Raw genomic sequence first — 26,959 nt, forward strand, 5'->3', positions numbered from 1 at the left:
TCCATACCTCCTTCATGTGGGATTGTGCAGTATATGCTTTTCTGTGTTTGGCTTCCCTTGCCGAGCGTAATATCATCCTCATCCATGGTCACACGGGGCTGGATGCCCTCCCTTCTTAAGGCCGAATAACGTTCCGCTGTGTGAACAGACCGCATTTCAAAATCTGTATTCACTCATTTGTCCACAGATGCTTGGGTTGTTTCCACGTTTCAGTTCTTGTGAAACATGGATGTGCCAATATTTGTTCAGATCCCTGTTCCACTTCTTTGGGGCCTTTCGGGTCTGTCCCCAGAAGTGGCACTGTTGGATCCTGGGGGTACTTTGTGTCATTCTGTGAGGAACAACCTGTGCTCTTTGGATTCTCGTGGCATTCCTCACATACACAGGATTGTGCCCTTTTTACCAGATGGGAGACTGAGGCTCTGGAGATTGATTAACTTGACTGAGGTCTAGCTCAGAAGGGCAGGGTCTGGTGCAAACCCAGAGATGCCCCTCTGCCCATCTCAGGCCCCTTCCCACAGGGACGCTGGTCACAGGGAGAGCCAGGACGGGCTCCTTCCTTTGTGTGGCCCAGTGAAGAATGAAGATCCATGGCCCCTGGTTCTAGTGCAGGAAACAGCTTTTCCCTGTGTCCCGTGGTCCCTCTCTCTCCCCAGGATGTGGTTTTTATTGGCTGTTTAATGTCATGTTCCCTCAACATGGGGCTACCCTCAGGGTGAGTGCCCCCCATGCCCGGACCTGGCCTCCACGAGGGGCTTGAGGTTTTGGTGTTTGCTGGGCAGAGGCCTGGCCACGGGAGGCTCTACTGTCCCGTCGGCCTCCCCTTATGAAACACCAATTCAATGATATAATTACTAGGAATTTCAAGTCAGCACCTGCAGAGCGTTTAGCCTCAAATGCAGGGCCACTTCTCTGTTAGAATCCTGGCTCAGCCATCCATGGGCCATGGGAGCCTGGGGGTGCTTGCCCAGCCTGAGACCCCACTGGCCATACATAGGGACAGAGGGGGCGTAGCGAAGTGACCTGTGAGGATGAGCACAGGCTCATCTTCCTGGCTGCCCCTCAATGGCAGTGTTTCCTTTGCTCGGGGAGCGGTGCCTGGGTCTCAGCTTAACCCTCTGCCCATCTTCTCAGTCCCAGGGCTTCTCCGGGCCCTCGGGGGTCCTGCCACCCTTCCCGTATGCCTCCCGGTCTCTGGAGACCCTATCTGCTCCCCTCCCAGATGCTCTTCTTCCCCTCCAGAAAGAAGTGCAGATCAAATTTCACGTCCTGCTCACCTCCTATGAGCTCATCACCATCGACCAGGCCATCCTGGGCTCCATTGAGTGGGCCTGCCTTGTGGTGGACGAGGCCCACCGGCTTAAGAACAACCAGTCCAAGGTAGGTGGTGCTGGCTGCTGGCCCCTGGAGCCCCCACCCACCCCCTGGTGGGCCAGCTGGCTGCCCCATGCCTCCTGACCAGCCTCCTCCCCCTCAAAGTTCTTCAGAGTCTTAAACAGCTACAAGATCGATTACAAGCTGCTGCTGACGGGGACCCCCCTTCAGAACAACCTGGAGGAGCTCTTTCACCTGCTCAACTTCCTGACTCCAGAGAGATTCAAGTGAGCTGGGGGGCCTGGTCGGGGGGCCGGGCAAATGGGCAGCCAGGGAAGGAGCGGGAGTGTCTGATGGCAGCACCCCAGCTGCTTGCTGGAACTTGGCTTCCTCATCAGTAGAATGGGAGTGTGAGCAAGGCCTGCCCTGAATTACCTGTGCGGGAGGGGCCGCGGGGTTGGCAGGTGCTCAGGGGACATGGTGACTGTTCCTCGAGGAGAACCTGCGAGTCCTTTGGGGCTCTCCTCCTTACCCCCATGCCCAGGCTTGTTCCTTCCTCTCCATGGAAACCCAAGTAACCACATGGGTGCAGTGATGGGCACAGAACATTGGGGGTGGCATTGGATATAGGGGCAAACCTATGGCCATTGGGAATCCTGGGGTCTCCTTCCTTGGCCTCCCTGTCTTCACTTACCTCATTTTCCGGCTCAGAATGCAGGGGCTCAGGGTGGACAGGACAATTCCTGACTTTGGAATTGGGAGGATAGATTGGAGGGCAGGCTGGACCATACAACCTTGGGCCCCCCTCAGGCTCAGTTTCCTTTTCTGTAATATGGGTAAGCATTCTAGAGCCTTCATGTCCAGGATAGCTTTGAGGAGAGGAACATATCCTATGTAGCTGAGAGAGCAGTGCTGGGGTGTTGGGGGTGGGGGGACCCTGGCTTAGATGGACACCTAGGGCTCCCAGGCCCAGCAGCCAACCGGCCTGCCCTATGGCCCTCTGGTGCCCCCAACCCCAGTCCTGGCTCCTTCTGCAGAGGGCTTTGGCCTGCTTCAGTCCCCTGCTCCTGGCTTTTATCCCCATTCTTTCTTGTAGCAATCTGGAGGGCTTCCTGGAGGAGTTTGCCGATATCTCCAAGGAAGACCAGATCAAGAAGCTGCATGACCTGCTAGGGCCACACATGCTGAGGCGGCTCAAGGCTGATGTCTTCAAGAACATGCCAGCCAAGACTGAGCTGATCGTTCGTGTGGAGCTGAGCCAGATGCAGAAGTGAGTGGATGTCTGGCCCGTTGGGGCCCTACCACAGAGCAGTGGGCCTCATCTCCCCCTGGGCTTGTCTTCCCCCAGGTCTGACCTGACCTTCCTGCACTGCTTCCCAGGGTGGTGGGAAGGCTCTCTGGCCCCACTGAGGCCTTGACTTGCTTTTTGCACACATTTCTTTGACCTGTTCAGTGGTTAGGGTTGGGGCTGCCCGAGTTCTTGCACTGTCCCCAGTAACTTGCTGGGTGACTCCAGGCCTCCCCTGGTCTCCCGTAAATTGTGCTGGCTGGAAGCCCCTGGCCTCCCTGCAGAGCAGAGTGTTCTCTCAGGGGCTGCTGTGCCCTGGTGTCCAGCCCGCCTCTCCTCCTCGCCCTGCTGCAGGAAGTACTACAAGTTCATCCTCACGCGGAACTTCGAGGCACTCAACTCCAAGGGGGGTGGGAACCAGGTGTCGCTGCTCAACATCATGATGGATCTGAAGAAGTGTTGCAACCACCCCTACCTCTTCCCAGTGGCTGCTGTGGTAGGTCCCTATGGCCGCCCCGTGACCACTGTGGTAGGTACCCATGGCCACCATGGTCAGGGCATGAGGCTGCCGCCATGTGTTCCTTTTGCCCACTGCAGTGTGTATCCACGGCTGCCACAGTGCCCCTGGCTGCTGTGGCAGGCCCTCTGCCCTCCACCCTCCCTGAGTATGAAGACTTAAAGGTGACATAGGTCCTCTTTATGCCAAGTTTCTCTATTACTACCTCCATCCATTGCTCAGGCAAGCCCTCTCCTTCCCTTGCCCCTTCCTTATGACCATAAAGTAGTGGGGGATAGGGAGGCACCCCAAGGTCTCCTCCAGCCTCAGCATCAGGGGACCCCAGGCTGATCTGGTTGTGCTCAGTCACGCAGGGGGTCAGGCAGGCCTGAGTGGTGCCCCAGGTGACTGTGATATGCAGCCCTGGGTGAGAAACTAGATCCCAGCCCTGTGATCTCAGCAAAGCCAGTTGTCCTTCTCTGAGCCTCAACTTTTTCCTCTCTAAAACGGGGCAATAGCACCTGCCTGAGAGTGAAGGCCAGATGCAAAAGTGCACGTGAGGTGCTCTCACAGGGAGCCTGGCATGGCTGTCCCTGTCACCACTGTCACTACTATTCTGGTTCTCACTGAAGCCCTCGGCAGTTTAGGGAACCCCCAAGGGGAGCAGACAGATGCAGTGCGAGGTGTGGGGGGCTGTCCTGTGGGTGATCTGCACTTGAGGCAACCCAGGTCATTCTCATCACTCTGGCACAACAGGGGCTTTCAGACAGATGTAGGTCCTACCCAGCTGGGGTTCGGGGTTGGCCTGGCCAGAAGGCGCCCCACGGTGACAGCAGAGACTAGGCATAATTCCTTCTGGGAAGCTGGCTTAGTTTAAGACTCTCATCTGCCTGCTTCCTGATGTCCCTGGCATCTTGGTGGAGTGCCAGCAGGGGGAGACGGAGGGCGGGCCAACACAGCTGCGCTCTGCTTGGGAACACCGTGCTGGGAGGGGACCCGTGAGATGCGTGGCCCGGCTGCTTCTGCTGAGCCTGGCCTGACCCTGGGCTTGGGCTTTGTGCTCAGCCCATTACTGGGCCTCTGTCCATCCCTGCGGGCCTCAGTGCAGAGCCAGAGAGGAGAGGGGATGCCTCCCCCAGTGCCCCACCTTCTGCTGTGTCTGCAGGAGGCCCCTGTCCTGCCCAATGGCTCCTACGATGGCAGCTCCCTGGTCAAGTCTTCAGGCAAGCTCATGCTGCTGCAGAAGATGCTCAAGAAGCTGCGGGATGAAGGGCATCGTGTGCTCATCTTCTCCCAGGTGAGCTGGCCCTGAGTGGCTGGCTCACCTCTCTGCCTCCCCCAGCCTCAACCACACACACTGCAGAGGCCATCCCTGCTAGCCGAGAGCACAACCCTCTGGCAGCCCCCAAGGCCTGGTGCTGTTCCCATGTGGACTGCATGTCAAAAGCCATTCTGCTGTGTCCTGGCCTGACATGGCCAAGGAAAACGGGCTGGCTGCCAAGTTCTAGGCACCCAGGGCATGTTGGCTACAAAGGCCAGTGTTGTCCTCACCACCCACCCCTTCTGGCCTGTTCCTCTCCAGGCAGTGAGCCTGCCTTGGTGTCCAGGCTGGGATGACAACCCTAGCCCCTCACCCCTGCAGTCTGACTTGTCACAGAAGGACAGCCTTGGGACTTGTTTGGGAGGAGCCTGCATGGGGACGGCTCTGGGAGGCCATCTCCAGCACTTATAGCATTGCCTCTTGGGTGGTCAGAGGCACACTGTGCAGCCTCGGGGGTCTGCTGGTTTGTGGGCCCCGTTCTTTCATTCCTCTGGTTGCATTTGTGCTCCATCAGATTTTGTGCTCAGCATGGGGCCTGTCCCTGTCCTTGAAATACCCATGGTCCAGTGTGAGAGATGGAGGTAAAGAGATAGTTACTTAGTTCTGGGGTCTGTAGTGGAAGACATAAAAATGTTCCTGTGGGGTCCTGGTGAAAATGCTCCTGTGTGGTGAGGCTGAGCCAGGCCCCTTGCTCATGGCCACAGGGTAGGATGTGTCTCCTCTGTGTATTAAATTCAACTCATAACAGCTGCTCCTGCCTGCAGCCCCCAGTCCCATCACGAGCCCACAGGAGGTCAAGGGATTTGGGGAAAGCTGACTAAGCCTGGGTCTGTGCACTGGCCTGGAGACCATCCAAATTCCTCCAGCCCCCTGCCAACATAAGACAGGATTCTGGGCTGAGGCCTCAAGGGACCAAGATAGGAGCTGCAGAGGGAAAGTACCAGAGACAGAGCCTTCCCATCTGAAATGAGCCTACAAACTTCACCTCTGAAACTCATGACAAAACTGGACGTTGAGATGTCCCACAGAACAGTAAGTAGAATCCAAATGAAAGGAATCCTAGAATAGCCTGAAAAAGACTTCAGACAAACATGTTTAGGATCCTCAAAATTGATGGAGTTAATAGCCTCCCATCAATCAAAAGAAATCAGTTGAGCACAAGCAGGAAAAAATGAAACAAGAATACTTGGACAGGAAAAGGATCTGCTTGGAACTGAAATAAAACACTTCCAGATTGGATAAACTCTCAACCTGGTGAAGGCAATGCTGATGAATGGGACCCAGCTCTGTGGGATCTCCCCAGAATACAGCTGAGAGAGAGAGAAAGAGAGAGAGAGAGCGCTTAGGAATGAAGTTGCACGGAGGATCCCTGGAGAGGCTCCTGTAATCCTCTGACAGCCACAGAAGAAGTAGAGAAAACAGTGACTAAGCTGGACTCAGTGAGAGTTTGCAGGGCTAGAGAAAAACACGAGGTCTCAGATCGGAAGTGCACTCTGGAGTACCAAGCAAGATAAATATAAGGCCCCAGGCCCATCATGGGGAAATCACATCACTTCAGACTTACTACCTACAAAGGAATGATGATCAGACTGTCCTCAGACTTCTCAGCAGCAATAGGTGACAGGAGACAAGTGCAAATTTGCAGTACCCTGTGGGAGTAGATTGTTTTATATCCAGCTGAACTATCTCTCAAGAATGAAGGGAGATACACAGGGGTATGGGAGCCCAGAGGGACTGCCTTCCTCTTATAAGGGGGAGCAAAACCAGGGAAGACTTCACAGAAGAGGTGCTGTTTGAATTCTGTAGGCAGTAAGGGGGTGGACATTCCAGGAGGAGAGTCCTTGTAATTTGAGATGGCTGGGGGGTATGATGGAAGCATTGAGAAATGAAGCGCAGGTGGACTGGGCACTAAATCCTGTAAGCCTGGAATGCCAGAGCAAGGAGCTGGGACTTTCTTCTATGAGTTAAGGACAGGGAGACTGCCTCATACTCAGACCTGTGTTTCAGGCAGATGGCTGTGGGGCTGGCATGGGGATGACTGTGGCTCCAGGGGTTGAGGTGGTTCTTCAGAGAGCCCCATGTCTGGTCTGCCTGGGTTCTGCCTGCCTCCTCACTCAGTACGCTGTTCTATCTTCCCCCAACTGTCATGGGGTCCTTGCCCACGGCCCCATGGGGTTCCCTGCTCTGTCGCAGCCCCTCAGGCATACCATGTCCCCTGCAGATGACCAAGATGCTGGACCTTCTGGAGGACTTCCTGGAGTATGAGGGCTACAAGTATGAGCGGATTGACGGTGGCATCACGGGGGGCCTCCGGCAAGAGGCGATCGACAGATTCAACGGTAGTCCTGCCTCACCCAGGGTTTTTGTTTTTGTTTTTTTTTAAGATTTTTATTTATTCATGAGAGAGACAGAGAGAGAGGCAGAGGGAGAAGCAGGCCCCATGCAGGGAGCTGGATGTGAGACTTGATCCCAGGTCTCCAGGATCATGCCCTGAGCCAAAGGCAGACGCTCAACCACTGAGCCACCCAGGTGTCCCATCCCAGGGATTCTTGGTTGGGATCCCATGTCTGCCTTTTCTCCCAGGCTAGGCTCTTAGCCAGGCCACCCAACTGATGTTCAGATTAGCTTCCCCTCAAGTGGCTGAAGAAAGCAAGCCCATCCCTAGATCCTAACAGCTGCCCCTTATTTTTCAATGCTGAAAGGAATTCCATGGAACCTCTGGGGGCCAGCTGGGGTGCTAAGGGGCCCAGGAGGTAATACCTGTTCAGGACTGAGAACCAGACAGGGAGGAAAGTACCACCTGTTACTAGATGGAGCTGACCGCTGAGGGTCCGGCTGGTACCTGTGGGCTTCTGGTCCTGACACCAGATAAACACCAGTCATGAGCAGAGCAGGGCAGCCGCTGCCATGGTAAAACACAGCGGGAGGGATGATGCTGAGCACCTGCTCCCTGCGGGCTGCTTCCTGGAGTCAGGGAGGAAGAGTACACCAACGTACTCCCAATCTGCTCTCTTCCTTACCTGGGAAGGAGAGGCGAGGTTCGCTCGCTCGCTCGCTCTTCAGTGAAGGACACAGTGGAGGGGGGAGTGGTCAGGTGACCCAGTGCCTCTTTAGAGGCAAGATTTGCAGCAAGTAATGAGCTGTTTCCCTGGGGCCTGTGGCTGTCCCCTGCTTTCCACCGTCAGAACAGAGCTGGGGCCTCACTGCCCGGATGCCCAAAGGATGAAGGACTGAGCTCTGCAGGGCTGACCTTCACCAGAGATGTTCCCCGTGTTTGCTGGCTATTTGTAGTTTGTTCTTTGCCCATCTGGGCTTTGAGAATCAACTTCCTTCTCACTCTGGCTCCCTCCTGTTGGGTCAGGACTTGGCACACCTGGGGGCTAAGTGGGGCTCAAGTGGTGCTCTGTGCCCACCCTGGGCCCCCAGCCTCTTCCAGCGTCCCTGGCAGCTGTGGTGGTGGTTGTCCGAGGTGGGGGTCACAGTTCTTGGCATCCCCCTCCCCTCTCGTATCCTCGCCTGCCCTGCTCTCTGCGGCAGCCTGGTTCCTCCCTCCCCTCTCTGACCCCATGGGCACCAGCACCGCCTCTTTTCTTCAGCCCCTGGGGCGCAGCAGTTCTGCTTCCTCCTCTCCACCCGGGCGGGTGGCCTGGGCATCAACCTGGCCACAGCGGACACAGTCATCATCTACGACTCGGACTGGAATCCGCACAATGACATCCAGGTCTGTGGCCCTGACACCAGAACCCTCTCTGAGAGCCCCTTGCTATCCCCTGGTTCTGTGAACTTTCCATCCCTCACCCTCAGACTGTTTTGGGGTTTCATGCCCCCCAGGGCCAGCCTCATCGAGTCCCAGCCCCAACAGGGGCCCCAGGAGGGAGGTGAGTGGAGGCTTGCCCCCATCGTTCTGGCTCCCTCACTGTACAAAAGAGGAAACGTCTAGAGAGGGCAGGCATCGTGTCCAAGGACACAACAATTTAATTTGTGTGCCTGATAACCCCTGGTCCGTCCCATCACTCTTAGGAGCAAGGCCATGGAAGGAGACAGGAGGGAGTCCTGGGGCCCAGGGAGAGCCAGTTTGGGAGGAAGAAAGGGAAATAGAGTTAGGAGGACAGCCTGTGGGAGAAAAGATGAAGGAGGGAGCAAAAGGGGCTGCTGAGGAAGGCTGGGAGGGTTGGGGGTAGGTAGGGGTTGTGGGAGTAGAGACATACGCTGTTGTCGCTTGGATACCCCACCTGGGGCAGGGATGGATTCACACACATGCTGAGTACATGGGGCACACACATGCACACATACTCATGTCTCATGCACACATGTGTACCTATGCACAGTCACCTGCACAGATGGAAGTACACTAGGGTCGCATCATTACAACATGTAATGCACGGAGCCTCAGGCAGTCCTCATAGCACCTGGGGCAGCTTTGTGGCCTTGCTACCCTCCCAAGGCGGCTCTGCAGTCCCATCAGTGGCTCCCTCCAAGGGAGTTGCAGCCCCATCTCCCTATGATGGCCATCAGAGCCCCACATGGCTTCAATATATCCAGCACCTGGGCTCTACTGCCTCTGGTGTACAGCCCTGCCCACCTGCTGCTATGCCTGGTTCTACCTGTGCAGGCTCCCAGGAGACTACCCTGATGCATGCACATCTCCATGTGGTCACACAGCTGTTATATGCAGAACATGCCCATGAGCACATGTCCATACCCCCTCTCCCCATGAGATGCCCGGCCCTGCACCCCTAGCCTAACCTTTGGCTGAGCCCCAAGCTCTGAGCTGCTGCTTGCCCCCAGGCCTTCAGCCGTGCCCACCGCATCGGACAGAACAAGAAGGTGATGATCTACCGCTTTGTGACCCGGGCCTCGGTGGAGGAGCGCATCACGCAGGTGGCCAAGCGCAAGATGATGCTCACGCACCTAGTGGTGCGGCCCGGCCTCGGCTCCAAGTCTGGCTCCATGACCAAGCAGGAGCTGGATGACATCCTCAAGTTCGGCACAGAGGAGCTCTTCAAGGACGATGTGGAGGGTGGGTGTCCAGGGTGGTTGGGGGTGTGGCCTGGCCCACCCCACCCCACAGCCTCTCTCCTCTGCTCCCTGTCTCCTGGCCAGGGTGGGCAGGGCCAGGGTGGCATCTCTGGGCACTGCCCCCGCCTGGCCCTGCAGCCTCTCTGACTGTCCTACAGGCATGATGTCTCAGGGCCAGAGGCCTGTCACGCCCATTCCTGATGTCCAGTCCTCCAAAGGGGGAGCCCTGGCTGCCAGTGCCAAGAAGAAACATGGCAGCACCCCGCCAGGTAGGGGCTAACTCAGCCTAGCTCCCAGCTCCTCCTGCACTCAGTGTGTCTGGTCCTGGAGAGAAAAGGTTTCTCCCCAGCCTGCTACTCTCTTTCTGTGTTTTGTCACACTCCCCTGGCCGTCCCCACCCGCCCCTCCTTTGTGTAGTCACCGACTGTCCCTGGGCAGGCAGTGGGGCTGTTAGGGGGCAGGTTCCACCCTGGTCACCATGCTTCCCCCTGTGGCCCCTGCTGGGGGCTGAGAAGGGCCATGGTCAGGAGCCTATCCCTATGAGGTCCTCGCGTGGGATCCGGACCCCCCCCCCCCGTGAGTCCCTTCACTCTGCACCCCATCTGCCCCAGGTGACAACAAGGACGTGGAGGACAGCAGTGTGATCCACTATGACGATGCGGCCATCTCCAAGCTGCTGGATCGAAACCAGGACGCCACGGACGACACGGAGCTGCAGAATATGAATGAGTACCTGAGCTCCTTCAAGGTGGCCCAGTACGTTGTGCGCGAGGAGGACGGCGTGGTAAGCCTGCGGCTGCGGCCTTAGCCCCGCCCCGCCCCTGCCCTGCCCCCTGCCCTGCCCCGCCCCCTGCCCTGCCCCCACCAACACAGCCCCGCCCCCGCCTGCCTCTGACCCCGCCCCCACCGCCCCGCCTTGCCCACGCCTCCCCGCCCATCTCCACCCAGCAAGCTTATCCCCCATGGAGGGCCAGCCCCTGGGTCTCTCCTGAGTGGCCTCTCCACTTCCTCCTCAAGTCCCACCGCCCTCCGTGCGGACTCTGGGTACTAATTATCACTTAGGAAACAGGGAGCCTCCTGAGGGCAGGAGTGTGGCTTATTCAATTCTCTACCCCTGTGCCTGGTGCGAGGCTAGGAAATACTTAATTGGTGAATGAGTGAATGAACCAATGAATGAATGAGTGAGTAGACAGCTGTGACAGGGGCAGGATGAAGGCCATTTGCGTCTGGGGTGATCACAGTGTCGTCCTGGAGTTCCCAGAGGGTGAGGTGCAGTGGAGGCAGGACCAGGCTCTTAGGAGGCAGGGGTGCCCACTGTTGGCCCCACCCCTGAGCCACGGGGCCTTCAGGTCCTGCCCTCACCGGGGCCCCTGTGTCTGTGTGTCCAGGAGGAGGTGGAGCGGGAGATCATCAAGCAGGAAGAGAATGTGGACCCTGATTACTGGGAGAAGCTGCTGCGCCACCACTATGAGCAGCAGCAGGAGGACCTGGCCCGCAATCTGGGCAAGGGCAAGCGCATTCGCAAGCAGGTCAACTACAACGATGCCTCCCAGGAGGACCAGGGTACGTGGCCCCTGCAGGCAGGAAGCCCGTGGATGCTCAGAGTAGGGGCTGCATTGGGGGACGCCAGCCAGGGCGCAGTGTGTGGGGCTTCTTGAGAAAGCGAGTTTGGAGCAGGTGTGGGCTTTTGGTAGTCCGGACAAAGTAGATGGATAGTGGTCCAGTGACTTTAGCACTCTCACGGTGTGACCTTGGGCAAGCCTTGGTTTCCCCCATCTGTAAGAGAGGGTTGTGGTCCAGTGACTTTAGCACTCTCACGGTGTGACCTTGGGCAAGCCTTGGTTTCCCCCATCTGTAAGAGAGGGTTGATCATGGGATGATGCCTTGGGATCTGGTGCAGGGCTGGTGGGATTCAGTTAGCTCTCAGGAGGTCCCCGGGGGGCTGTTTTCATGGTCACTCCCTGCTGGGCTGGAGTTTAGGGGCTTGGCATGGCCCTGGGTGTGAGGGGCTCACTCTGCACTTTCCCTCATGGTCCCTCACAGAGTGGCAGGACGAGCTCTCAGATAACCAGTCGGAATATTCCATTGGCTCTGAGGATGAGGACGAGGACTTTGAGGAAAGGCCAGAAGGGCAGAGTGAGTCTGGGGCCCAGACCTATGTCCGGGAGCTGGTGGTCAGCCTGGAGTCCCTTGGGGTCCCCTGGGAGTGTCAGGATGGTCATCCATCCTTTGGAAGATGTCCTGAGGGGTCCTGCTGTCTTGGGGTGAGTTGGTGGGTGGGGTGGGATGGGGGGGGTCAGGACACCCCGGGCTCCAGTGAGGTGTTGTGATGGGGCTCCTTCCCAGGTGGACGGCGACAGTCCAGGAGGCAGCTGAAAAGTGACCGGGACAAGCCCCTGCCACCTCTTCTTGCCCGTGTGGGTGGCAACATCGAGGTGGGGCCCGCCTGCACACCACTTACCCACTCCCCTTCCCTCTCCTCAGAACAGAGAGCTCACCCCTGCTACAGCTCTGGGGTATGGAGTAGGGGTGGAGGCAGGAGGGCGAGGGGCTTGCCCAAGGTCGCAGCTGTGTAGAGGTGGGGCTGGGACACACCTCTGCCCTCTGGGTCCTGCCCCAGCCAGGGGCCTCTCTTCTGGGCTCCTCCCTGCCTCCTCCCCTCCAGATGTCTTTCTTTCTATCCCTGAATTGTCTGCTCCTGCACCCCGCTCCCTGCCCACCCAGGTGCTGGGCTTCAATGCCCGGCAACGGAAGGCCTTTCTGAACGCCATCATGCGCTGGGGCATGCCCCCCCAGGACGCCTTCAACTCCCACTGGCTGGTGCGGGACCTCCGAGGGAAGAGCGAGAAGGAGTTTAGGTAAAGGTGGTGGCCCAGGGTGTGGTTGTCCGCCCTAGAGTGGGCAGGATCCACGGGGCGAGCCACAGGGCAAGCCATGGGTCAGGATCCATGGGTCATGCTGCATGACCAGCATTTGTGCTCCCACCTCGGGCCTGCCTTCTGGAGAATCCACTGTTGTCTGAGCTCCAGACCTGGCAGGGCTCATTGCAGAAAACACTGACTAGCTCCCCCTGAGACCAGATCCAGGGCAAGGGCTGTCCTAGGAAGTGCCCTTCCCAGGAGAGTGCCCTCTGACCTTCTATGGAGGCCTGTCCTGTAGGCCTAGCTGGGAGGCCAGTGATGGATGATGGTTCTAGCCAGGGGCTTTGCTGGGGGTCCTGCCAGCCTCTCAGAGGGTCCTTGCTGGCTTCCCACCCCAGAGCCTATGTGTCCCTCTTCATGCGGCACCTGTGTGAGCCGGGGGCTGATGGCGCAGAGACCTTCGCGGACGGTGTGCCCCGGGAGGGCCTCTCGAGGCAGCACGTGCTCACCCGCATCGGGGTCATGTCACTAGTTAGGAAGAAGGTGGGTGAGTAAGTCTTGCCCAGGCCTTTCCTGGTGGCCCCCCCTGACCCTCGTGTGGCCCCTGGGGGTCAGCGGGCAGAGGGCAAGTGCCCAGCTCAGGACTCTGAGTCAAGCTGGAGGGACGACTCTGAGCACCTGTCTGGGTGGGGATGGGGTGCTGGTGGAGATGGCAGGTCACAGGGCAGAGGACACACAGGGAGCCGGGGCTGGGGGTGGGCCTGCCATAGAGGTTTGCAGTCAGAAGTGCATCTGGCTTGACCAGCCTTGGAGGGAGGTGGCATTCACCCCAAGCCTGGGACACCCCCTGTTCCAGCAGCACCCTGAGGCCCTTTGGTCTGAGCTGAGACCATCCCCCTCTCCTTCTCTGCCTCCTGCCCCAGGTTCAGGAGTTTGAGCACGTTAATGGGAAGTACAGCACCCCGGACTTGATCCCCGAGGGGCCCGAGGGCAAGAAGCCAAGCGAGGTCATCTCCTCGGACCCCAACACGCCAGTGCCTGCCAGCCCTGCCCACCTCCTGCCGGCCCCACTGGGCCTGCCAGGTCTGGGCTCCAATGACCAGGGGGGAGGGCACCTGGGTCTCGGGAGGTGGCAAGGCCCTGGGAGATCCTCCCTTCCCCCCACCAGCTTCTGCCTGCAGATCCATCTCTCTTCTCAGAGTTTTTCATTTTCTTTTTTTTTTTTTTTAAGATTTTATTTATTTATTCATGAGAGACACAGGGAGAAGCAGGCTCCCTGCAGGGAGACCAATGCAGGACTTAATTCTGGGACCCAAGGTTCATGCCCTGAGCCAAAGGCAGACGCTTAAGCACTGAGCCACCCAGGTTCCCCAGTTTTTCTTTTTAATGGCTATCACATACCATGACACTCAGTCTTTAAAAATCATACTATTCAGTAGTTATTAGTATATTCACAGGATTGAATTGCATCTGATTCTAGGACGTTTTCGTCCCCCAGAGAAAAACCCATACCTTTTAGCAGTCATTCCTCATTCCTTTCCACCCTAGCCCCCGGCAACAGGCAAACCTTTGTGTCTGTGGGTTTGCTTGTTCTGGACCTTTCGCGTAGATGCAACTGCATCTGCCCTCATCCTCTAGCATGCTTAAGAGGTTCATCCACGTTGTAGGGTATGTCAGAGTTTCCTTCCTTTTAATGGCTGAATAATATTCCATTGTGTGGATGAACCATATATATATATATATATTTTTAAGATTTTATTTATTCATGAGAGACACAGAGAGGCAGAGACACAGGCAGAGGGAGAAGCAGGCTCCATGCAGGGAGCCCAACGTGGGACTCGATCCCGGGTCTTCAGGATCACACCCTGGGCTGAACGCAGCGCTAAACCGCTGAGCCACCCAGGCTGCCCATGAACCATATTTTTGTTTATTCATTTGTCAGCTGACAGATTTGGGGTTGTTTCTAATTCTTGGCCAGTGGGAATAATGTGAGTGTCACTGCGAGCTGTGTGGCTATGAACATCTGTGCTCAAGTGAGGACACATCTCTTCGTGGCATTTCTCCTGGGCGTTGCTGGATCACAGGATGTAATGTGTTGAGGAATTACCAGACTTTTTCAGTGGCCACATCATTTTACATTCTCCCCCACCACGTAGGGTGATCCCGGTTTCCCCACATCCTCACCAAACATTTGTTCTCTGACCTTTTGCTTCTAGCCATCCTAGGAGGTACAAAGTGTCTCCCTGTGGTTTTGATTTGTGTCTCTCTGACAGCTGGAGACATTGAGAATCTTTTTTCATGTGCATCTGGGGCATTTGTATATCTTCTTTGGCGAAATGCCTTTTCAGATCCTTTCCTCTTTTTAATGGGTTATTTATCTGAGTATCTTTTTGGTGATGCATGTATTTATTTGGGCAAAGCATCTTCTTCCCTTGGATGAACCTTGGAGGCCTGGCACTGCCCTACCGATGCCCAGGTGACAGATGAAGTCTGAGACACTTTGCCCCCAAGGACATGCATCCTGCTTCTGGGCACAAGTGTCCCTTTGGAGTGGACAGTCCCTTTGGAGTGGACAGGCCCTATGCGAGCCCCGTTTGCTCATTCATGATGTGGGACAGGATAGCACCCACCTCCCAGGCTTCTCTGAGTATGAGAATCACCGGCACTTGGCAGTGTGTCGAGAATCAGCTCAGTAAGAGAAGTCACACAGCTTGTCAGCCAGCCTGAAAGTGGGAACCACATCTAGCTGTTCTGGCTCCAAGGCCAGCCTCCACCCTCCTCTCCTCCCTGCTTTTAGATGGGGGCCCTGCTGAGGGTAGCCCTATCCAATCAGCCTGTGGCTTTGGCCCCACTGGGCCCAAGGTCCTGCAAAGATCCCCATGTGTGCAGGCTTAGACTGGGGTCTCTGGCTCGCTTGGTTTGCCTGTCCTTTTCCTGGAGGCACCTGGCCCAAATGGAGCCTCCTGAAGGCCAGGCCCTAGCTCTCCTCTCTGGCACCCCCATTTCCTGCCCTTTACCCCCTGCCTGCTCTCGCCCACCTGTCTCACTTCTTTCCTTTGATCTTTCAGACAAAATGGAAGCCCAGCTAAGCTACATGGATGAGAAGGAGCTGGGGGTGCAGAAACCAAAGAAGCCCCCAGAAATCCAGGTATGAAAGATGCTGTTGTCTGGACCCCTGGTGGGTGTGGGTTGGGGGTTGGGTCTGGGGACTGTCTCAGCCCTTGCTTGGTCAGCTGGAACCAGGCCTTCTGGCTCCAAGTGTGGGCCTCTAGGTCTGGGGGAGCAGGTTGGGAGCACAGATGGGAACCAGGAGAGTGGGTTCCCAGCCCAGTGCCTGTCCTCTGCTCCCGCACACTGCGGAGGCCCCAGGCCCTGCAGCATCCCTAGCCTGTCCTCCCCAGGCCCTGCCAACTGCCCTGGACAGAGTGGAGGGCGAGGACAAGCATGAGAGCTCAGATGGCAAGGAGCGACTGGAGGAGACGGAGAAGGCCCCGCCATCCCCAGAGCAGCTGCCAAAAGGTGTGGCTCCCCACAGTCACTGCCACCACCCCCCCCCAACCAGTGTAGCCTCTGGCCTCAGCAGCCCGGGCTCAGAAGAGGGCTGCCAGACTACACTCCACTCTGCCTCTCCCTGACCGGGTGGTGGGCTCCATCCTAGTGTGATAGGATCCCCAGGATGAGGAGAAAGCCTGGGGCGTGGGTCTCTACAGTGGACTTCAGCATTTCCTACCATGCAGAGTTTGGGGGTTATTGGGATTTTTTTTTTTTTTATAGGTTTTATTTATTTATTCATGAGAGACATAGAAAGAGAGAGTCAGAGACACAGGCAGAGGGAGAAGCAGGCTCCACGCAGGGAGCCTGATGTGGGACTTGATCCTGTAACTCTAGGATCATGCGCTGAGCCAAAGGCAGATGCCCAACCCCTGAGCTACCCAGGCGTCCCTGAGCTGTCTTTTTATTAGTGATTTCTAACTGTTGCACTGTGGTTGGAGCACACGAGTCTAATGATACTGTTCCTACATGATATCGATGAAATCTGCTTCCCAGCATAATATGGTCAGATTTTATAAATGGTCATGTGTGCTTGTAAAGAATGCCTATTCTCTCTCTCTGTGTCTCTTAAAAGATTTTATTTATTCATGAGAGACACACAGAGAGAGATAGAGACATAGGCAGAGGGAGAAGCAGGCTCCCTGCAGGAAGTCTGATGTGGAACTCGATCCTGAGACCTTGGGATCATGCCCTGAGCCAAAGGCAGACGTTCAACCACTGAGCCACCCAGGCATCCTAGGATTTGTTATTTTGAGTCTCAATGTAGAATCTTTGTCTTTTAGCTGGCAAGTTTGATTTCTTTATATTTATTGTAATAGCTAGGTATTTGGATTAATTTTTACTGTCTTATTTTGTGCTTTGTAGTACACTTGCCTTTTTTAAAATCTTTCCTGCTGTCTCTTGGATTGATCAGACTTTGTTTATATTTCCCCTTTTCTCAATTTGAAAAGTTTATAGTCAATCCTATTTTGTACTCTTAAGATTTTTTTAAAAAAAGATTTTATTTATTTATTTATTAGAGAGTGTATGTGTGCATGCATGTGAGAGCATGCACGAGAGAGAGACAGAGAGAGAGAGAGAGACTGAGCAGGGGTAGGGGGAGAGGGAGAAGCAGGCTTCCCACTGAGAAGGGAGCCCAATGTGGGATTTGATCCCAGGACCCTGAGATCATGACCTGAGCTGAAGGCAGACTGAGCCCCCAGGCGCCCCTACTCTTAAGTTTTTAACATGTAACCCTCTTGGATAAGAGAAAGACTGTGGGTGGCTCTACTCACTTCTCATTTTCCATGTGCTGCTGCTCAGTGTTTTAGCTTCAACTTGTTTTCATTTCCCAGATTTGTTGTGGCACTTATTTTTAAATTTTTAAGCCTTATTTAGATCTTACCATTCTTAGCACTTTTGTGTTTGCGTCCTTGCTCATCATTGCTTCGTTCAATGCTTTCTTCTTAAAGTATACCCTTTTAATGGTGCTTTCAACAAATTTTGTGTATGGAAAATTCATTGTGCATTATTTTTCCCTTTACTCTTGAATAATAGTTATCAAAGCACAAGATAGGATAGGGGGGTTTCCCTCAGCATTTTTTTTTTTTAAGTAGGCTCCAGGCCCAGCATGGGACCCAACATGAGGCTTGAACTCATGATGCTGAGATCAAGACCTAGGCCTAGATCAGGAGTCTGACGCTTAACCGACTGAGCCCCCCAAGCACCCCTTCTCTCAGCTCTTTGAAGATGTTTATTTCCCATGTATTATGGTTTCTGTTGTGCTGAGAAGGCTGCTCTCAGGGTAGTTGTTTTGCTCCTTTGTGGGAAACCTGCCTTTTCTAACTTTCCTGAAATGAAAAGACTGTTTTAAAGATACTCTGTTTGTGTCTGGTCAAGCACGGTATCACTACAATGGAATTTTTATTTCTCTTGCTGTGACTAACTGTAATTCTTAAAGCTAAGTGTGATGTCTTTCACTGATTGTGAGAAAATTCTCAGTCATTCCCTCTTCATCCCCATCCTGTTTATTTTCTCCCGGCCTTCCAATCATTCACCGATTCCTTCATTCATCCGGCACATATGTATTGAAGACCTGGTGTGTGTGGTGTACGACCCCGAGTACTGGGGCCATAAGCAATAGACCAAAATAGCCACAGCCTTTGCGTGGAATTTGTATTCCAGTGGGGGAAGCAGGCGATCAGTGATAAACAGAAACATGTCTTTGTTCAACAAACTCCAAATGCAATAAAAAAAAAAAAAAAAGGTACCAGGTTAACCAAAGAGGGGACTGGTGTATCTTCCACATCTTTTTTTTTTTTTTTAAAGATTTTATTTATTTACTCATGAGAGACACATACACAGAGAGAGAGAGAGACAGGCAGAGACACAGGCAGAGGGAGAAGCAGGCTCCATGCAGGGAGCCCGACATGGGACTCGATCCTGGGTCTCCAGGATCACACCCTGGGCTGAAGGCAGCGCTAAACCGCTGAGCCACCTGGGCTACCCTCTTTCACATCTTTTATTTCTTTTTAGCCTATCTCCCTGCAAGGCTTTCTTTCTTTCTTTTAAAGATTTTATTTATTTATTCGAGAGAGAGGGAGAGAGTGAGCAAGCACAAGCATGAGTAAGGTGGGGAGGGGCAGAGGGAGAGGGAGAAGCAGACTCTGACGCTGAGCACAGAGCCTGACATGGGGCTCAAACCCAGGACCCTGAGATCATGACCTGAGCCAAAGTCAAGACGCTTCACTGACTGAGCCACCCAGGCACCGCTCTGCAAGGCTTTTTGAGTCATCTTTAGATCTAGCTTCTGCTTCTTTCTTTATACTGTTTTGTTTTTTACTACTACCCATTTGTGTTATATATATTCTATGGCAGCAAAACAAATCATTATAATCTGTTCTTTTTTTAAAAAAAATTATTTATTTATTCAGAGACATAAGCAGGCTCCTCACAGGGAGCCCAATGTGGGACTCGATCCCAGGACCCCAGGATGATGCCCTGAGCCACTGGCAGACGCTCAACCACTGAACCACTCAGGTGTCCCTGTAACCTCAGTTTTTTTTTTTTTTAAAGATTTGTTTATTTATTCAGAGAGAGAAAGAGAGGCAGAGACATAGGCAGAGGGAGAAGCAGGCTCCACGCAGGAAGCCCAACGTGGGACTCGATCCCAGGGTTCCAGGATCACACCCCAAGCTGCAGGCGGCGCTAAACCGCTGGGCCACCAGGGCTGCCCTGTAACCTCAGCTCTTAAAACAACACCCATTTAAGAGGTCACGGTTTGGTGGGTCAGAAGTCTGGCTCGGCTTGGGTGGGTTCTCTGCTGAGGGTCTCGAAAGACTGATGTTAAGGCATTGGCTCCGGTGGCGGAGTTCTCCCCTGGCAGCTCAGGGAAAAATCTGTTTCCCAGCCAGTTCTTGCTGGCTGACTTCCACTCCTTGGGGTGGGGTAACCGAGGGCCCACTTCCTTGCTGCTGTCGGATGGGGCATGTTCTCAGCACCTAAAAGCCGCCCACATTCCTTGCCCACTTGGTCTTCAGGCTTCAAGCCAGCAGTTGTGTGCCGAATACCCTTGATGTTTCGAAACTCTGATGTCCTTTTCTGTGACTGGTTGGAAAAAGTCTGCTTTTCAAGGGCTGGTGTGATGAGGTCAGGCCCACTCACATGATCTCCCTCTTTGAAGTCCCCTGTGTCCCATCCCACACCCCACTCCAGGGCCCGGAAGTCTTGGAGGACATCTCAGATTTCTGCAGTGAAAATGTTTAAAATGTTAATGATTGTGTATTTTATTTCTAGAAGTTTTAGGTGGCTTTTTCTAATTTTTCTTTTTTCGTGAACTTATGGATTCTCTCTTTCTTCTCTCTCTCTCTCTCTCTCTCTCTCTGGTGGATGGATAAATGGTTTCTGAAGTTTGGTTGGGTACATCTTCATGGGATTGTTTTATACATGGGAACCCATGTCACCTGAGTAGCAGGAATGTCCTGCTCCGTTTCCAGAAGCCCCAGCCCCTGTGGTCTCGCTAGTGGTCTGGCTTGTCTGGGACCAGTCTTTATGGGACTCTCTCTATTGGGGCAGCACAATTCAGATTCCATGGTCCGCATGGACTCTGCATGGGGTTTGGGCTCCTTGCTGGAGACTTTCTGCCCCCCTGGATTCCATGCAGGAGCCAGGCTTCCTCAGCTCAGCCACGAGGCATTGGATGGAACTTTCTCTCTTTCACTGAGCGCCTGGCATCTGGAGGGTGTTGTTGGAGGGTGTTGGATTCTGGTTCTCTGGTCTTCGGGGCTTGCAGTCTCATCCTCCCTGTCTGGGTGTCAAGACACAGCCCACCCCCCCACCCCCGCCCAGGCTTCTTCCTGGCATCTGCTCCCCACCTTCTCTTTATGGCATCGACAATTTCCTTTTCTCCTTGTGAGCTCACTGTGTATTTTTCCAAGGTGATAGGTTTTGCCTGACATTTCTGGGTGTTTGTAAGAGGGTTTTGATTTAATGAAGTCCTGCTCTGTTACCAGAACTTTGAGACCTCTAGGTATCATTGTGGTAGGGAGGATATTGAGACTGTGCCTTGAGGAGTTTGGGGGTGGGGTACTACTGGGGTAGGAGTGAGGGGAAGGGCCAAGCCGACGGGTGTCGAGGGGGTCCATGCCCTCTATCCCTGCCTTCCCGGAGGATCCCTCCCTGATGGCACTGGTTGGACTCCTCAGTGAATGACAGGTGGGATTCTCTGATTCTCTGTGTGGTTGAAATGGAGTTGGAAAGCCAGTAGCCCAGAGTCTGTTTTGTCTGTCTCAGACCTTTCCCTACTCTACAAACACCCTTTGTCTTGCAGAAGAAATGCTTCCTGAGAAGGAGAAAATTCTGGACAAGCTGGAGCTAAGCTTGATTCACAGCAGAGGGGATGGCAATGATTTCAGGCCAGGTTTGGGGCTCTTGTGTGTACTCTGTCCTATGTCCCTTGGTCTCTTGAAGACACCCTCTCTGGACCTTGCTGGGCCTCCTGCAGCTTGCATGGGTACCACCATCTACCCGTTACTCACCTGGCCCAACTGAAGCTGGTGGATGGGAGCCTGAGCCCGCCAGCACCGGGAGTGGGAGTCAGGGTGGGAGGAGATGCCTTCTCCTTTCCTAATCCCTCCCATGGCCCCAGCTATCACCAGAAAGGAGAACTTGTCACAGAGTTTGGCCTGGAGCATTTGGGACTCCCATCAGAGACTTTGTGTACCTGTAGGTGCTAGAATGTTCTGGAACACTTGTCACATCAGACCCCCCCAGGACAGAACTGCTGTCCTTTAATTTAATATACACTTTCATAGTGCTGTGCCCCGTGTTCCCAGGTGGTATTGAGTGAGGGAGTGGTACCTGGGCCTGGAATCCCCATCTCTGCTCGGGACAGAAGGAGGGGATGCTTGTTTGTCTGTTTAAAATCCCTCTTGACAGTGAGCCCATGGAGGATGAGGAGATAGGGTCCCACTTGCCTTTGGGTCCCCAGGCCCCAGTGCTTGGCACAGAGAGGTCCCTGGGTAGCACCTTTCAGATGGGTAAATGAATATGGGTGTGTTCTCCCGTAGATGACACCAGAGTGGAGGAGAAGGAGCCCATTGAAACACAGCAAAATGGTGACAAAGAGGATGATGAGGAGGGGAAGAAGGAGGACAAGAATGGGAAGTTCAAATTCATGTTCAACATTGCAGATGGGGGCTTCACAGGTATTGCGGTGAGGCGGTGGGCAGAGACCTAGTGTGGGTGTTGTCACAGTCTTCCTAACTACGGGAGTCCCAGGAGTCTGGGCAGATGGTTATTTTATACTAAAGTGTGAATGCTTGATAAAAGTGCATTATATAACCTTTCTTGGTAACTGGAACACTGAGCTTCCAGGGGTGGGGAGACGGTGGGTGGTGAGAAAGAGACCTTCCTATGCCTGCTTCTGTGAGGGACTGGGGGGCCCCTCATTCTGCTCCCCTTGGCTGGCTTCCCAGAGCTACACACACTGTGGCAGAATGAGGAACGTGCTGCTGTGTCCTCGGGGAAAATCTACGACATCTGGCACCGACGTCATGACTACTGGCTGCTGGCGGGCATTGTGACGTATCCTTGGCCAAGCCAGGCTGGGCAGGACTCCGGCCTGTTCCTCTGTGGACCTCAGGGAGGGACATGGGGTGTGTGGGATAAGGAATCAGTAGCCAGTGCTTCTGATCAGGTGCCGAGGACCCTTTCCTGCTGGTGATGGTGATGATGGTGACAACCATAGCTGCGGCTCATCCCTTTATGCTCAGTGCTCACTCCATCTGCACAGCAGCCTTCCAGGGGGCATCGTTGTTGCCCATCATACAGGGGAGGAAACCATGCTCAGAGAGGCCACGAGACTTACCCAGGGACACACAGCTAATAAGCCACAGCCTACCTGTCTGACCACAACAAATACCCCTAACTCCCACCCGGGACATACTTCACCTCCTTCCTGTGATGACGCCTGGAGGGTGCATCACCATTTGTGGTTGGCTAGCATTCATTCATTCAGTCTTGATTGCTCGTGTCCTATGTGCCAGGCATGGAGGATGCAACCGTGAACAGCATTCCCCAGTCCCTGTCTCCCTGGGGCTCACATCCTGCTGGGGACAGATGGCGAATGCTGTAAGTTAGCCAAGTGTGGCGTTCAACAGAACATGATAGGGCAGGCAAGGAGCAGGGGGAGTGCTGGGGGTGACCGTTGCCTTTTCTCATAAGTGGTCAGGGGTCACATTTGAGCAGAGACCTCCCAGAGGCAAGGGGAGAGCCACACAACTGCCTGCGGAAAGCCCCTCAGCAAAGGTGACCTTCATGACAGCCTTGGAACTGGTTGGGAGTGTTCTAGAACAGTGGTCAGCAATCTTTCCTGTAAGGGTCCAGAGCACAAATATTTCAGGCTTTGCAGCGTGATTGCTCTGTCATTGAGGCAAAGGCAGTGATGGACGATAGTGATCCAGTGAGTGTGACCACGTTCCAATAAAGGTTTATTTAAAAAAAAATTGGCTGGGGGCCAGTTTGGCCTACGGATCGTAGTTACGATTCCTGTTGTGGAGGTGAAGGTGTTTGGAGCCAGTCTGCCTGGGTTCCAATCCTGACTCTGCCCCTTGCTCACCGTGAGACCTTGGGCGAGATCATTTTATTGAGTTTCCTTGTTCAGTTGACGGCTCCAGGGGAGGATTGTTCCTTGTTCCTCGCCAGCTTCTGGGGCAGCTGTCAATCCTCGGGTCTCTTGGCCGCGAGGTCACGTGGCCATCTTCCCTGGGTGTCTGTGTGTCTGGGTCCAGATTTCTGTTTTTTTTTTTTTTTAAGATTTTATTTATTTATTTGAATTAGCATGAGTGGGGGGTAGGGGCAGAGGAAGAGGGAGAAGCAGACTCCCCGCTGAGCAGGGAGCCTGACGTGGGGCTCCATCCCAGGACCCTGAGATCATGACCTGAGTGGAAGGCAGATGCTTCACTGATGGAGCCAGCCAGGTGCCCTAGATTTCCTCTTATAAGGAGACCAGTCACTGGATTCGTGCCCATCCTAATCCAGCGTGACCCCTTCTTAACTGGATTGCAGCTACCAAGACTGTTTCCGAACAAAGTCCCAGCCCCAGGTGTGGGTGTTGGGACTTGTTAGGATGAAAGGGTTCAGTCCCCAAAGCTCTGTTGCTCTTGGGGCTCCTGAGGGCCCCTGCTGGTGTTTGTTGATTGTTAGGTTGTCATCGTCAACCTGCTCACCTCTTGCCAAGGTTGATGACCGACTGTCCAAAAGCACACAGCCTGGGCTGCTGCAGCTGGGATGCTGGCACCGGCTGGCACCAGGCTGGTCCCCACTCGCTCTTCCCTTCCCCATTCCCTGCCCTCCATGGCCGGGTTTGCCCTTAACGGAGCCACACCCAGGCATGGCTATGCCCGCTGGCAGGACATCCAGAATGACCCAAGATACATGATCCTCAACGAGCCCTTTAAGTCCGAGATCCACAAGGGCAATTACTTGGAGATGAAGAACAAGTTTCTGGCCCGTAGGTTCAAGGTCAGTCCCAGCAGGGCCAGAGCCTGCGGGGCAGAGGTTGGGGGCTGTTGCTGCAGGAGGACGGGCTGCATGAGGGGGGCCTGGGGCATGGCAGGACTGACTGAGCAGCAGCCCGGCAGCCCCCTCCTCATTTCCGTGGTCCTGGGCCAGGCTGTCCACCAGCGTCCTGTAGTCCGCCAACAGTGTGTTGGGTCCTTGATCTGGGCCAGGCCCCGCTGGGTGCGTGTCCCTGCCCCGGGAGGATGATGCAGAGAACCCAGATTGCGGAGAGTTCCGGGGCTGGGAGCTCTAAGAACAGCAAGGGTGGACTGCTGAGCAGAAGCGCAGCTTCCCTCCTTCCCTTTCACCCATTCCCAGGCCCAAAGGGGTGGGTGCTGGTGGACGGGGGGTCGGGCTGGCACTCAGTCCCTCCTGCCACATCCCCCAGCTACTGGAGCAGGCGCTGGTCATCGAGGAGCAGCTCCGGAGGGCTGCCTACCTTAATATGACCCAGGACCCCAACCACCCAGCCATGGCCCTCAACGCCCGCCTGGCCGAGGTGGAGTGCCTTGCCGAGAGCCACCAGCATCTGTCCAAGGAGTCCCTTGCTGGGAACAAGCCAGCTAACGCCGTCCTGCACAAGGGTGAGCGAGCCTACTTCTCGACGGTGGGCCTACCTGCCTTCCTCCTGCCCTGTGGATCCTTGGCCTTGATGAGGGCACTATGGGGCAGGGGCCAGCCCCATGAGCCAGTCAGGGAGAGTTCAGCCCCTCCAGTCTCTGGACTCTGTCTCAAGGCCCTGGGCTGGGGGTAGGTAACACAGAAGTCTATTTGACTTACACTCTTGCTTATGAGGCCCTGACAATATGCTTTAAACACGTTATCTCTTTAATGCTTGTGATATCCTAAAGTGGTAAGGTTTATTGCCCCATTTTATTTTATTTTTAAAGATTTTATTTATTAGAGCACTAGAGACAGCAAGCACGAGTGGGGGGCAGAGGCAGAAGGAGAAGCAGACTCCCCGCTGAGCTGGAAGCCCCATGTGGGGCTCAATCCCAGGACCCTGGGATCATGACCTGAGCCGAAGGCAGACACTTAACCACTGAGCCACGCAGGTGCCTCTTACTGGCACATTTTAAAGACAGGGACGTTCAGGCTCAGGGTGGTGAAATTAATTGCCCAAGATCTCCCAGGATTCAGACCTTTGACTCCTATGCTCCAGAACTTCTGGAAGCTCCCAGGCTGGTCAGAGGGACGGGGGAGCAAGGTCAGGCTCACACGAGAGCCTCTGGACCTGCTGAGCACTGCTGTGTCTGGGTGACGCCTCCCTGGGAGCTGGGGGCTGGTGGAGGGCCTGGTGGAAGCCTGGTGTTGGGGCAGAGTGGCTGGCTCTCTCCCGGCAGCCTTCCAGCCCCTGGGGAAAGGCTGCTTGCAGGGTGGGGAGTGTAGATGAGCAGCAACTCCTCTCTCCCCCCTTCCCTCCTGAAGTCCTGAACCAGCTGGAGGAGCTGCTAAGCGACATGAAGGCGGACGTGACACGCCTCCCGTCCATGCTGTCCCGAATCCCCCCTGTGGCCGCCCGCCTCCAGATGTCGGAGCGCAGTATCCTGAGCCGCCTGACCAACCGAGCTGGCGACCCCACCATCCAGCAGGTCAGGTTTGGCCCATGCGCCCTGGGCCCAGTCCCCACCACACACTGTCAGTCCGGGGTGCCCTGCGCTGGGGCTCGGGTGGGGTCGCAGGAGCGTGACCTCTCAACCTGGGTCCTTGCCTCCAGGGCGCTTTCGGCAACTCCCAGATGTACAACAACAACTTTGGGCCCAACTTCCGGGGCCCTGGACCGGGAGGGATTGTCAACTACAACCAGATGCCCCTGGGGCCCTATGTGACCGGTAGGTGCCCGTCACTTCTGGGCAGCATGTGCAGGGGCGCCCCCGGGGCCTGGCCTGCCCGCAGCACCCCGGCAGCCCAGCTTCTGTCTCTCCCGCAGATATCTAGCTGTCCGCGCGATTTCCCTCTGTTGCAGTGCTCATTTCCAGCTGAGGTAAGCCGGCATGGGCATATTCCCGGGCCCTGGTCCCCTCCTCAGGGTGGCAAGTCCGGCCCTGCCAGGATCAGCTTGGATTCGCCCCTGGGTGGGGTCCTGCATGTCTGGGCGTGCATGTGTTCACGGAAGTGAGCCCCAAACCCGGGCCTCACGGTTCTGCCTCCACTGCCCAGCTGGGTGGCAGGTACCCCAGGACATCTACTCCTGTCTGGGGCAAGGGGGTAGCTCAGGTTCCGAGGGGGTAAGGGCTGATGACTGGGAGTAGGGAGCTCATTCCTCAAAAACTGCCAGTTTACTCAGGCCTCCTCCACCCGGACCGGCGCCCCCCTCCCTGCCCCTGAGTCCTGTCTGTCCTTGTAAGAACTGTGGCTTTGGGTGGAGGCTTGGGGATTTCCAGGCTGACCGCCCCCTCAGCACACTCTTCCTAGGGCCTCTCTGGCACCCTCAGTGTGACGGGGAGATCCTGGAGCTCCTTCCAATGGGAGTTGGCTGGGGCAGGTGGAGGGTGGGTGGCTGCATGGTGTTGGGTGCTCCCCTCTGATGAAGACCTGGTGCCTCAATGGGATGACCTGTAATCTGCCTCTTGCAGCCACGCCTTCCGGGCCACCTGCCCGACCCCCACAGGAGAGAAAAGCTCCCACCTTTTTAGGAGCCATGCCACCTTGGGACAGAAAGGAAAACTGAGTCATGCCATCACATGGGGGACGAGGCCCAGCCTGGCTGGGCTGGAGCCCGGAAGTGCCACCTCATCATATCGCAATTGTTCCACCCAGCGTCACACCCACACCACACTGGGACGTGCCCCTTGGCCACCTTTGCCAGACAACTTCTTAGAGGAGATTTCATTTATTTGTACATCTTTTGCACTTTCTTATTGAAGACTTGAACGAGTCTGTCTTGATAAAAGTTGAGTGACGTATGGAGGGATGTAACCTGCAGCATTCACGTCTCTCTCTGTCAACGGGCTCCAGACTGCACGGGAAGATCCTAGAAGCCCTGCTGCTGCCCCGTGGACTCAGCCTGCCTGGGGAGCCCTCAGCGTGCCCCCCAACCCCACCCCCCACCCCGTCTGTGCTGCCTG

The 26,959-nt window shown here is 55.3% G+C and overlaps 1 protein-coding gene across 1 annotated transcript in view; it reads left to right on the forward strand.

Annotated features, from left to right (window-relative positions):
• Positions 1-26,550, forward strand: part of CHD5 (chromodomain helicase DNA binding protein 5) — a 57,842-nt gene extending 31,292 nt beyond the window's left edge. The window contains exons 16-42 of the mRNA XM_055306984.1: positions 1,243-1,380; positions 1,480-1,601; positions 2,411-2,584; positions 2,957-3,098; positions 4,264-4,395; positions 6,641-6,758; positions 8,016-8,140; positions 9,208-9,439; positions 9,597-9,707; positions 10,050-10,222; positions 10,827-11,001; positions 11,482-11,574; positions 11,785-11,873; positions 12,163-12,296; positions 12,698-12,842; positions 13,223-13,382; positions 15,368-15,447; positions 15,701-15,818; positions 20,659-20,748; positions 21,398-21,535; positions 21,806-21,914; positions 23,720-23,852; positions 24,280-24,475; positions 25,320-25,483; positions 25,609-25,723; positions 25,822-25,875; positions 26,468-26,550. Of these exons, the coding sequence (XP_055162959.1) occupies positions 1,243-1,380; positions 1,480-1,601; positions 2,411-2,584; positions 2,957-3,098; positions 4,264-4,395; positions 6,641-6,758; positions 8,016-8,140; positions 9,208-9,439; positions 9,597-9,707; positions 10,050-10,222; positions 10,827-11,001; positions 11,482-11,574; positions 11,785-11,873; positions 12,163-12,296; positions 12,698-12,842; positions 13,223-13,382; positions 15,368-15,447; positions 15,701-15,818; positions 20,659-20,748; positions 21,398-21,535; positions 21,806-21,914; positions 23,720-23,852; positions 24,280-24,475; positions 25,320-25,483; positions 25,609-25,723; positions 25,822-25,829 (3,414 nt within the window). The 3' untranslated portion in view covers positions 25,830-25,875; positions 26,468-26,550. The remainder of the gene's footprint in view (positions 1-1,242; positions 1,381-1,479; positions 1,602-2,410; positions 2,585-2,956; positions 3,099-4,263; positions 4,396-6,640; positions 6,759-8,015; positions 8,141-9,207; positions 9,440-9,596; positions 9,708-10,049; positions 10,223-10,826; positions 11,002-11,481; positions 11,575-11,784; positions 11,874-12,162; positions 12,297-12,697; positions 12,843-13,222; positions 13,383-15,367; positions 15,448-15,700; positions 15,819-20,658; positions 20,749-21,397; positions 21,536-21,805; positions 21,915-23,719; positions 23,853-24,279; positions 24,476-25,319; positions 25,484-25,608; positions 25,724-25,821; positions 25,876-26,467) is intronic.
• Positions 26,551-26,959: the final 409 nt, after the last annotated feature.

The sequence above is a fragment of the Nyctereutes procyonoides genome, unplaced genomic scaffold (genome assembly GCF_905146905.1).
Source record: "Nyctereutes procyonoides isolate TBG_1078 unplaced genomic scaffold, NYPRO_anot_genome, whole genome shotgun sequence".
Lineage (NCBI taxonomy): Eukaryota > Metazoa > Chordata > Mammalia > Carnivora > Canidae > Nyctereutes > Nyctereutes procyonoides.